This window comes from Podarcis liolepis (assembly GCF_965112155.1).
Source record: "Podarcis liolepis genome assembly, chromosome: 1".
Lineage (NCBI taxonomy): Eukaryota > Metazoa > Chordata > Lepidosauria > Squamata > Lacertidae > Podarcis > Podarcis liolepis.
In genome coordinates this window covers 136,397,580-136,409,804 of record NC_139554.1, presented here as the reverse complement: position 1 = coordinate 136,409,804, position 12,225 = coordinate 136,397,580, and the positions used below count along the sequence as shown (strand labels likewise).

At 40.7% G+C, this 12,225-nt stretch overlaps 1 protein-coding gene across 1 annotated transcript in view; it reads right to left on the bottom strand.

Moving 5' to 3' along the window:
* ABCA12 (ATP binding cassette subfamily A member 12) overlaps positions 1-12,225 on the bottom strand; it is a 125,552-nt gene that overhangs the window by 56,006 nt on the left and 57,321 nt on the right. Inside the window, exons 21-24 of the mRNA XM_083471236.1 lie at positions 10,504-10,594; positions 9,194-9,373; positions 7,213-7,528; positions 5,209-5,323 (exon numbers count right to left, since the gene is read on the bottom strand). Of these exons, the coding sequence (XP_083327362.1) occupies positions 5,209-5,323; positions 7,213-7,528; positions 9,194-9,373; positions 10,504-10,594 (702 nt within the window). The remainder of the gene's footprint in view (positions 1-5,208; positions 5,324-7,212; positions 7,529-9,193; positions 9,374-10,503; positions 10,595-12,225) is intronic.

The window sequence follows — 12,225 nt, the reverse complement described above, 5'->3', positions numbered from 1 at the left end:
GTTTAAAGCCCACAACTACTGAGGAGTTGCAATATAAAGCCCGACTAGTTGCAAAAGGGTTTTCGCAGCGCAAAGGAGTTCACTATTCTCAAATTTATGCCCCTACTTCAAGATCGGAGTCATTAAGAATGCTTTTAGCCTCTTCAGCTAAGGGAAATAAGCTGTTTCATTTTGATGTCAATGTGGCTTATTTAAATGCAGACTTACAGGAGGAAGTCTATATGACGCCACCACCAGGTTTTGAAGGAGACAAGCCAAACCAGGTCTGGCGCCTACACAAATCCATTTATGGGTTGAAACAGTCCGCCCGTAATTGGAATTCCTGCTTAAACGATGCTCTAGAGAGCATGGGGTTCAGAAAGAGCGCAGCAGATGCGTGTCTTTATCTAAAAGGCTCGTGATGTGAACAAGAAGCAGTCTTGATATTTGTTGACGATTTATTATACAGTGGAAAGGACGATAACCTTGCACAACAATTTGCCACAAAGCTTGGAGAAAGGTTTCAGATAAAATCACTAGGCAATGTATCTGTTTATCTAGGAGTTAAAATTCAGCAAGATGAAGATGGGAACTATTGGCTCAGCCAAGAAGCTAAAATCCAGCAGTTGCTGGAAAGGTTTAAAATGGACAACTGTGCTGGTGTTAAAACCCCAATGGAGTTAAGTTACACAAAGGATGCTCAAACTGAGCAACAGGCAGAGTTCTGTAATCCCGGGGTTTATCAGTCAGCGATAGGCAGTCTACTTCACATTGCACAGTGGACTCGGCCCGATATAACATATGCTGTCAACATGCTGTGTAGACAAGCTGAAAAACCATCAATGCATGCTTGGCAAGGAGTAAAAAGAGTTTTAAGGTATCTCCAAACTACCAAAAGGTTTCGCTTAAAACTATCAGCAGAGGGCAGCACACAACTTGAATGTTGGGCCGACAGCAGTTGGGCTGATGCTGGACCAGATAGAAAATCAGTGTCAGGAATGGCGATAAAATTTGGAAATGCACTAATTGGTTGGAGATCAAGAAAACAATCACTTATAGCTTTAAGTTCAACTGAATCTGAGTTCAATGCATTATCAGATGTATGTAGAGAACTGGAATTTTATAAGCAACTGGTACAAGAATTGTTTGGAGAATGTTCCCTACCTATCAGAGTGTGGGAAGACAATCAACCTTGTATTAAACTAGCTAAATCAGGTCAATTCAAGGCACACACAAAACATTTGGATATCCGTTATCAAAATGTATGCCAAAGTGTAAAACAAGGTTTAATTGAACTAAAGTATTGTCCAAGCCAAGAAAATCTCGCAGACGGTTTTACAAAAGCTTTGAGTCCGCAATCTCATAAATGTTTCTGTTCAGGTTTAAATTTGAATTAAGGTTGGTACAGCTCAGTGTTACGAGCAAGAGGGGGTGTTGGTATTAAAGGGTTAAGAAGCTCTAATCAAGACGCTCTAGTCACTGAGCAGCTGGAGGTCGTTAAGCTTCCTGGAATGTGAGTTTGTATAAATAGTCAGCTCACTCCTGTGTTTGCCCCTTTCCCCCTTTCTTTTCTTTTGGGGCGTGTTTGCTGAAATGTGTGATTCTTCACCAGTTTTTGTTTTTGTGTAAATAAACCTTTTATTTGAGTTCCAAACCGCTTGCTCCAAGATTCCTTTATTGAAAAGATGCTGACTCTCCAGCCCTTCTTGAGCCGCTGTGCGAAAAGCTCTGCTGTAATGGGACATTGTGGCATCGGAAGCGCACTGGACATTTGATTAGCATTAAACTAATTAAAGTTTAATGGGACACCAACCTATCAAGTGTGCTCCTATCAGTAGTGCTATTGACTGGTGCCAGGTCAGCAATAGCTCTGCCAGCTTCTTCCAACAAGTATTGTTTCCTGCACCAAAATCTTTAATGTATTATGATCAAAAAGTTGGAATCTCTAACTTGCTAAGCTATGGGAAAAAATGAAATAAATAAACAACACCATGGTGGAGTTCAAACGGAGTGGCACTTACCTCCCAAATAGATAGGTTTCTCAAAAATACCAGCTATTCTAATATTTTAAATTGCCAATCTGCTGAACAAATCATGCACCCCACCCTAAAATTCACTCCATTTAACATTTCCAGGCTGTTTCTTTGGAGTGAACATTTATAACTCAAGGATTAGGAGGTAGACTTCCTTGTACGACATCCTTGAATGCTACTGGTGCATGTGTGAATTATTTTGCTCCATTTGCCCCAAATATTTTGCCTGGTTATTTTTTTAACTCAGCATAAACAAGAATGTGTGGACCATTTCTTATGTTACATTGTTGAGCCGCTTTAACACAGCTTCTTCCCTGGCAAAAACGTAATACCAGAGGTGTGAGAAGATCACACTATAACTTCTCCTCATGCCTGCATTACCACATTTTGCAAGAGAGAGTTATTCTGGCATGGCCAAGACTCTCTGAAGCTAACCTCCGACAGAGCTACTCTGCCCTTTCCCTACAAATACTTTGAGGATTAGATACACAGATATAACTCTACAAAAGTCCACACTTGCTGCTGTTCTAATATTACACAAATGACATCAGAGCTGTTTCACAGTGGAACCAAACTCCCTCAGAAGGTGGTGGACTCTCCTTCAAGTGGAGGTTTTTAAGCAGAGGTTGGATGCCCATCTGTCATGGATGCTTTAGCTGAGATTCCTGCCTTGCAGGGGGTTGGACTAGATGACCCGAGATGATTCTGTGAAATAGTAGCTTCTCTGTGGGGATCTGTTTGCTCAAAAACAATAATTTTCTTTGTTTAACCTGTGGAATTGATTGAATCGCTAATGAAAGTGCTAAAAGTCCCACTGAGTGTTAGGACAGCACACAGGAACATTTTTAGCAGAAATAGCCTCATATTTTAAATAAGTGTACACTAAATTGAGAGTAGTTGGGCTAAGGCAATAATTGATTCTGTGGAAGTGGATGCTGTACTTCACTGACTACCAAGATAAAGAATTAGAAAGCCCTTTTGCTCCTCTGGTGGAAGTTTAGTTTGAAAACTAAATCAAGTTAAGAAGGGGAAAGATTTTCACATTGATCGCTATGTTGTCTCACAGGAAATCTAATCTTGCACATGCCTCACTTGAGATAATAACACAAAAAACACCATGGTATGTAAGAGGTCAGGAAAGTAGAATCATGTCAGAAGAACCAATTATGAAAGAAATAATTTCTTAACAACTCGCTGATGTATCTAAACAAAATAGCGAACAGCTTCCAATCACTGATCTTACTAATGACTTTTCTTCTGAAATCTATGGCTTTCTTTTAGAGGCCCATAATCCAAAGAACCCCTTTGCTGTGTGCAAAAGTTTTTAAGAGCTCTGGAAGCTGCCTTACAAAAGGTCAGACCGTTCGCACATCGAGTTAAGCATGGTTGACATTGATTGGCAGTGGGTCTCCAGAGTTTCAGACAGGAGTCTTTCCCAGTCAGGCCTGGAAATGCCAGGGATCAGAGTGGCTCAGAGTGTGACCTGTGTGGCTGTACTGGGTGCAAAACATCTGGGGTGCCAAAGCAGGCTCTGCCACCAGTACTCCACTGCACAGCGAGAGGTGTGGGGAAAGGTGTGCCAGATTTTGGCGGTGCACAGGGTGCCACTGAAATCTGAGGTGCCAAGGTCCGTCACTGCAGGGATCGATCCTGAGACCTTCAGCATGCAAAGCAGGTGCTCTTCCATTGAGCAGCAGACCCTACCCAACTACATCCCACAGTTTTCCTCCTGATGTTTGTTCCCAATGGAACTTTTCCAGACAAATATTCCCTGTTGGAGTGCCAACACTGGGAACAAGAACTTTCCATATCTGATGATATGGGGGGGGGGGGTAATAATATGCATGATGCATAACTTGCATGCAGGACACATGGTCTTGACAGGGAAAGCTTCAAGTGCAGATAACCTTAAGAATGGACTGCTGAAACGTGCACTATATGTGGAGCTGCCCTGGAAGCTGTTTTGGAAGCTGCAGTTAGTGCTGAATGAGGCAGCTGAGCTCTTATTGGGGACTGCCTATTGCCAACAATTTATACCAATCTTGACAGAACTACACTGGGTGTCTATATGCTACCAAGCCCATTTCAGGGTGCTTGCATTGACTTATAAAGCCCTACATAACTTAGAGAGAGTGCCTCTTCCCACATAGATCTGCCTGGCTGTTGAGATCTACCAAGGAGGTTTGTCATTATGGGCCCCAGCTTTGGAGCACCTCCCCTCTGTGCTACAGCTCCTGCTCACCCTTCTGATGTTGTCTACTTGCCTAGGCCTTTGCTGGATACCAGTGCCTGGATTCCTGTCATTTATTATTTTTCAAGTTGTCATTTATCTGTTTTAATTGTATCCTACCCTAGAATTGCATTGTGGTGAAAGAAGGGTAAGAAATATTTCAAAGAACAAATAATGTTAAATATGCATAATTAGGAGTAGGAACAGAAGGATCTGCTTCTGCTTTCTTGGTTTCTCATTTTTCCAATCTTAAATTGAGTTCTCCACATTTTGCATCAATTTATAAATGAAATTGTAAAAATCTTTCTGAAATTCCATCAACATTTGAATGCAAACTCATTTTATATGCATTTTGACTAATGTACACAGTTTTGCAAGCAATGTCCCCCAATGCAAGGAGTTTTCACTAATATATTCATTTTTATGTATACTTTTCCTGAATATATGTATATTTTCAAACATTAGTTGGAGAACTGCACCGCACAATGTAGATGTGCTTCAGTTCACATACTGTTTCAGAAAGTGCAAATTCAATAGCTTCAGCTTTCACTGGAAAAAGGAACTGAATTTCTCCTGCATCCCTATATAGGAGTGATAAACAACATAGGAGCACCACAAAGAAAACTGGAATGTCTTCAAGATCAACTGCTAGGCCCCTCTACAGTCTTGGAGAACTAACTCTGTTAGCTTTTAAAGGTGCAAGTCTTGTTGGTAGTCTCTCATTCTGAAAAATGAACTCTGAGACCTGCCTTCTCAGGTCTTACCCAGGAGCAATTTCCACTGAATTTGCTTGTATGAATTGTTTTGGAGAGGAGCTCAGGGCATAGCTTTCATAAGTGGTTTCTCTGTCAGTCTCTGTGAATAAGTTAACAGGGAACCCTATAGACTGGATTCCTTCCACCCAGGTACTCAGACTCTGTCAGATACAGCCGCAGGGTGTGGTGAATACTCAAAACTTCAGCCTACCTCGTAAAGCCTCAGGTCTTTTTCTTCAACGAGTTTCTTCACAAAGGCTGCAATGTAAAGTATCCAAGCAGCCATCAACATGAATGGAAGGGAGTAAGTCACACTGGTTAGGAACCTGTAAAAAGAAAAGCAATTATTTAGCTGCAAAGGCAAAGTATGTTGGATTAAGGAGGGATAACTAGCATGACTTTCAACATAAAAGCCTTTGTTTTTTCTCTGAAACTTGGACTATAGTTAAAAAACATTTGGCTCATTCTAGGAACTGGTAACTACATTCAATGAAAGAATTTTTGCTTTTACAAAAACCTACAGCTACTGGTTTCTGGCTCTCAGAGTCCCTACATTGAGCCATGTTTTGTGCCCCACCCTTCCTTGACTGATACTTAATATTCCTCTGTATAAACCTATGTAGGAATAAAGATATATGGGCTCTTATACCTTTGCAAAACTCTATGAAGTTAGAGACTGGAAGTAGTTTCAATTTTCCGCCTCAAAGCAAAGCATACTATGTTTTGCCATGTTTTGCAGAAATATCACTTGACGTTGTGATCTTCTCAGGAGATGAATATGAAAGCAGCAATAACATCTATGCCAGACAAGTCCTGTCCTAGTCATGTTCACTCAGACTTATATCCTACTGTATTCAACATGGCTTATTCCCTGGCAATTTCCTGTGTATACAGGACTGCAAACGTACGTAGATTTACTTCTGAGTCAACATGCAGAGGTTTAATTTGTAAACTGAATCATATTTACGTGGAACTAAGTCCCACTGAAAATGATTATTTTTGCAATCATTTATTCATAGAGTGTACATAGTATGAATTTGGTATGGATCCACTTGTATTCTGAGTTTACTTACACAAAACACTTGGGTCAAAGACAATTTACCATTAGCAATGCCTAAAACAGTGATAGTGAGAAATCAAAGCTTACCATGGCTATCATTAAATAATTTAAGAAGGGGAGATTCCTATCTGAGAAGTAAAAATTACTTAATTCTTAAAGTTAAGGCAACCAGATGTTGCAGGATTCCACTACAATGGGGGGGTGGGTGTGAGTAGGGAGGGAGGTGGGTAGAGGTTGGCATAAAAGAAAAGGAACATAGTTTTTCAGGGTTTCACATATTGTTAAGGCAGCCTATGAAGGCATAAATGAAGATTGGGTACATTCAGATGTCACACTCTCCATGAGTTGGATCAAAGCACAGACAGACATTATATCCAAACTATCAAACTGTGATTTGAATGAGCCATCCAAATCAGGATGGCTGTTTGGTTTGGAGATCTTACTTGATCCCTTTGCCAGTTGTCACATTATGGTGATTTTACCTGACCAGGAAGTGTTTTAGCAAAGAAGCCTGATACAACTGGTGAGATTGTGAGTGACCATATTTCTGTCCCATTATAATGTTTATTTATTTATAAAAATATTTATATAACACTATATCATAATACCATATCTAAATACCATAAAAAAAACCCTCATAAAAATGTATACTCAGAGATCATCTGCTATTGAGGAAAGTTGTTTTCCTTATTGTCTGCATCAGCTTGGTGGCACAGAACAGTTTTCAGCAGGTTTTTGAAGGTTAAAACAGAAAGCACCTCCCAAATCTCTGTTGCATAACATTCCACTGGGCTGATGACACCAAAGACTCAATTTAATGTTGCCAATGATGTGCCTGCAGATGATCTCCGTGACTGAGCTAGGAGATAACAGTTCAGGCAGTCCCTCGGGTACCCTGGACCTAAGTTGTTGAGGGCTTTGTAAATTGGAGCAAGGTCCTTGAAGGTGGCCCAGTAGTAGAGGGGGAGCCTGTGCAGATGTTTTAACAGTGGTGTCACGTGTTGGTAGCTTTGTGCCCCCACTCAGGAGCCTCATTCTGCACCAGGTGGAGCTTCTAGACTAGGCCCAAGGGCAGCCCCACAGAGAGCATACTGTTGTAAACACTCTACCATTTATTAAACGCTCTGCTTAACGAGGTTTAGTCAGCAGACTTACATGTCTTTGTTGTAGCAGGGGTAGGGGGTAGCCTGAACTTGTACTGCGATTTCTTCTGCGGTTTTCCCGGTCTGCAATTCAATGATTGCTCTGTCAATGCTATCCTGGATGTAGATAAATGCTCGGCTGTAGATCTGACTTTGCGAGGCTGAGTTATGTGGACCCACCGTCCAGATTTTCTCTCGTATTCTTCTGGTTGTTTGGGAAATCTTGCTGCTCATTCGGATGGTGTAGTTGACTAGCGGTGGAAAGGAAAGACTGCCAGGAATTTCTGTCTCCTCCCTCTTTCTGTCTGAGAATGGCTTGAAAATGATACCTTTTAAAAAAGAGAAAGAAATGTGTTTCACTGCAGCAGGGCTAAGGGGGGTTCGTGTCAGTAGGTTCCTCACTGGGGTGTGGGCCATCAGCAAGTTGACCCTTGACACTAGCCTTGAACTCTGGGATGCAAACTCAGAGGCCTCTAGACAGGGATCAGAAGTTGCGTCCGCTGTTGGTCCTCCCCACCAAAATGTCCTTCTCAGATTACACGTCTACTTGCCTCTGAAGCAAACACACATTTACTTTTCTCTCCCCAGCCCTGCAACCATGCTTCAGACAAATTGGTCACCTTTTATGTTGTTTTTCAGATATCTTGCAAGTTCCTTAATTAAACATTTGTTCAGTAACCACTAAAGAAGAAAACCCAGTAATTTGGAATCGAACTCATGCATTGCTTCATTTTAATAGGGAAACATCCACAAAATTTCTCAGGGTCCCTTTATCACATGCATCACCATACGGACATTCTGGAAATAAATAAACTAATCTGTCAGCCATTAAAACCAAACCAATCCTGTTAAATATGTTTCTCAGTTCCTTATCACCTTGTTTCTATATGTGCTACAAGTCAAAAGAAAGAACTTCAACTGAAGAGAGAGAAAATGTTTTGTCATATAGAAAATTGATAATGGAATGTGAAGATTATATTTAATGAAAGAATTGATGCAACAGATTTGTGTAGTCATAAGTAATTCTTGTAGCTCAATAGTTTCATTTCATTTCTTATGGTAATAATGATCTCTCAGTACTCAACACAACATTATTCAACACAACATAAATTGTTCTGGCATGATCTTATCAGTATGTAATACTGATATTCTATCTCTTTTCATCTGGTAAATGCCACTAATGTATCAGATGCTATATTGATTCTGTAGTTCTTAATTGACAATGCAAACTTCTTTTGTTTTGTGCGTTCAACTTCAACTGTTTTGCTTTGTTTAACTTGTAACATTACAAAATTATCAAAGAATAAATAGCTAAGAAATAAAAAGCAGTTACTGCAAACTTTTAAAAATGCTCTAGTCTAGGGAAAGGTGGGTGAATTGGCAGAACAGGGTTTGATGCTCAAAAGAAGTCTGTGCATCTGCCAAAAACAGGTTGAGTACAATTGCTTGTGATCTCAAGCATGCTTTAATAAAATGAACAGGCATTAATATAATGTCTATTGCTATGATTCTCAATTTGCAAAGCAGAGAATCTTAAGGATGTTAAGTTAGTATACAATAAAAACACAGGTATATCATCAGATTTGGGGACAGCTGAATTGAGAATTGATATGGCACTGCTGCCCATTGGAGGGAAAAGGTGGGAAGAGAAATAAACTAAAAATTGAAGTGAGCTATACATCCGATTCACACCTGGCCACTGCAATCCCTGCTGATTCTCGCAACAGACCTTGCTTACAGATAACCTCAGTGCATTATGCACTTTCTTCCTAGGCAGCTTGTTTGTTTTAAAAGTTATTCCCGAATGATGCTGGAACACATGCCACTGGGGATCAGCTTTGATTTGTCAAGTAATGTGTTTCAAACCACCAATGTAACAGACCAGAATGATTCACCTCAGCCCAAAGATCCACCTTTTAACACCTCATCTTGAATTTTGGTTGAAAACTATTTCATTTCAGTAAAGAAATCCAAATTCAGATGACAATACTCACTTGCAAGAAGTTCATTCTTCAAAAAGAAATCTTTTGCCACCATTTCCAGCTCCTCTACAGTCTTGAATGGACGAATACGATCAAACAACACACATGAGGAGATATTTACTGAAAGTCCTGCTAAGACGCTGAGCTGGTTCATGATGTCAGCATTATTCTGTAGTTCCCAACGTATATCATCTGGGGGTGGGGGGGGGGGGAGAAGCAAGAGAACCATAATCAGTGGTGGACTTTGGGCTCTCAAATTTCAGCAGCGCCCTGTGCGAGACAAAAATCCCCCCCCACCGCCTCTCACAATGTATTCTACAGCATTGTTTTGGCAAACCCTGCAGGATGGCACCCAGGATGACCACACCAGTTGCCAGGGCCTTGCAGAGCCAGGCAGAGGACCCGGCCAGGTAGATAATGTGCCCCCCTTTTTTTACCCTGGGGATAACTGAAGTCTTATAAATAAGTAAGTATATAAATGATTTTCACAAAAGTTATGCCGACAAATAATTTTATTTCAAGGCTTGAACCGTATCTGCATATAAAGACAAAACTGAAAATATAGATAAATGTGTTGACCGAGGCCCCCTTTGGAATTGGAGGCCCGGGCCAAGTGGCTCACATGCCCCCCCCCTCTGTCTGGGCCTGCCAGTTGCACCAACCTAGAACCACCTCTGCCATAATCTATTAATTTTAATGTGACACTCTCCTGTGGAAGACACAAGAAAACCTTAAAATTAGCAGAAGTTACTTTTAGTAGTTTCTGTTCACAGATTCATAAAGCTGAAAAAGATCTAATGATTGCCTAGTTCTCTCTGAAAGGGGTAAACTTGTATCTGGCCTAGACCACTTTAGACTATAGATGAGGGCTGAATGACCAAATACTCTTCCATACAAAAAGCAAATCCCTTCACAAATAAAACCACACATTGGGGTTCTTCCCATTTTGGGTGTCTCCAGACAGTTAATATTGCGTGGAAGTGAAGGGATTTAAGTGCAAACCAGAACTTTAGATTTGTATGATTAAAGTGGGTTACAGGGCTCTGTCACACAAGAACCTGATGTTTTGCAGTTTGGGAAGCAACAGGGAAGCGTGGGGTGTTATGTCCACCCCACAAAATGTAGTCCCTTTCAGTGGGTACTCTGTCAACTAGTATGCAGTCCAAAAAATAGGTGTCTCCACAGGGTACTGCAAGTAATATGGACTTATATTTTCCTCTAGAAACCAGCGGCAACCACCCACTTATGTGAGACAAGTAAAGGTGTATAACCAGGAACATCTCTAGTACTGTTAGCATGCATGGCTGTGTGCAACAACTTACCCAGCTCATCAATTTGGTTTAGAAGGTCATCAGCATCTAGTTTCACCATGAGTTTGATGAACACTTGCACAAAGGGATTCTGCAGTGCATTCTACAAAATAATGGAATGAGAGCTTGCTTAAACAAAGTATATTCAACCACTTTTCAAAATTAGAACCACAGTTGTCAGAAGGAGGAAACGAGTCCCCTGCGAAGAAGGTATGGTCAGTTCCTTAGAGAAGACACAAGCTTTTCCTCTTTCAGTGGCTGGCTTCTTGTATCATGTAGGCCAGGCCCAGGAACTGAACCTCAAGCTTTCCATTTGTAGAAGGAAAAGGGCTGGACTGGGACCAAGCCATGGAACACACCAGGATTAGCACAATTTTGCCATGATAATTATATACCAAGGCTGAGAATGTAGTGGATTTTAGCAAACTGTCCCCCAATATCCAAAGATGAATGTCAAACCCCAAACTCCCTATATCTACATTTCTGGCATGCCCTTCCCTTCGCTCATATTAATCTGCCCATCCCAAAACTATGCATCCAGTTTCTGTATGTCATGCAACTGTTGCTAACTCAGTTTAAAGGAAGGGAGGAATACTTCTGAACTTATGCACCTCACATTGTCTGAATGTTTTTGTTAATCAAAGTTCTCCAAGTGAGCTTATCAGTCTTCCTAGTTTCATTCAAAACAATATAGAGGAGGGTGGGGTAATCCATATGGGAGAAAAGAGGCACAGTGGAAGAAATATGTAACACTCAATCCCCTCTTTTTTAATCTTCTTTTTTTAAAACTGTAAATCTAAACTAGGTTTGAGTACTAAGCAAATTTGGCCTCAGAGTAATGGCAAAAATTATCCCTCTGCAAGAGAGCAGTTTTATTAATAGCTAGGGATGTCGGAGAGTTTTGCTATAGGCAGGTGCAGATATGGAAAGTTCTTGTTCCCAATATTCAGGAATGGAATTCCTTGAAGTGAATGCAACCCACATTCACATTGGCATCTATTTTATCTTTTTCAGTATGCAGGTTTGACATAATTAATGTAATTTTTTTTTACATGTCACTTCACCTGATGTTCCACAATGCTGTTATCATGAAGCTCAATAAATGTTTAGAACCCTGTGGGGAGATGGCTAATTCATGGGCCATTACCTGCTTTATTTACTTTGAAAGAGAATTAACAGGAAAGTGGGGCTGATGGAGGCACTGCCAAGGTGTAAGAAAGTCACCGATGTACACAGGTGTTGCTTTTATTTTTTTATTTCTGAAGTGTTGTTTGTGGCCCAAGGCAGCCCATGTGCACTAAGACTGCAAACCTGAGAAGTAAATCCCATTGAATTCAGTGAGGCTTACTCTCAGGTAAATAGAGTTAGGGATTCAGCCTTGATCTGCTTCTCTTCATATTGTGAATTTTAGAAGCCAATGGAATGCAAAATTGCTTTTTTTCCATATGTAAATAAGTGATCTCTCTTATTACCTGTGGATTTTATATTTCTTCCTCTGTTAAAGTCCTAGCCTCTTTGTCAAAGTGGGGAGAACCATCTGGATTTTTGACCACTATAAAAATGCCCTTAAAAGTAAACTTCAGTTAGGTTTCTGGCTACATCACGAACTCAATAGCAGTAGCTCATCGCTGCCCTTCACAGGCAAAGGGGAGGTTCAGGCAGGGGATAGTCAGGATTTTTGAGGCAAAAATCTCAGCAATGCTCTCCAGTGGAGTCTACGGGGCTCCCTGCTGT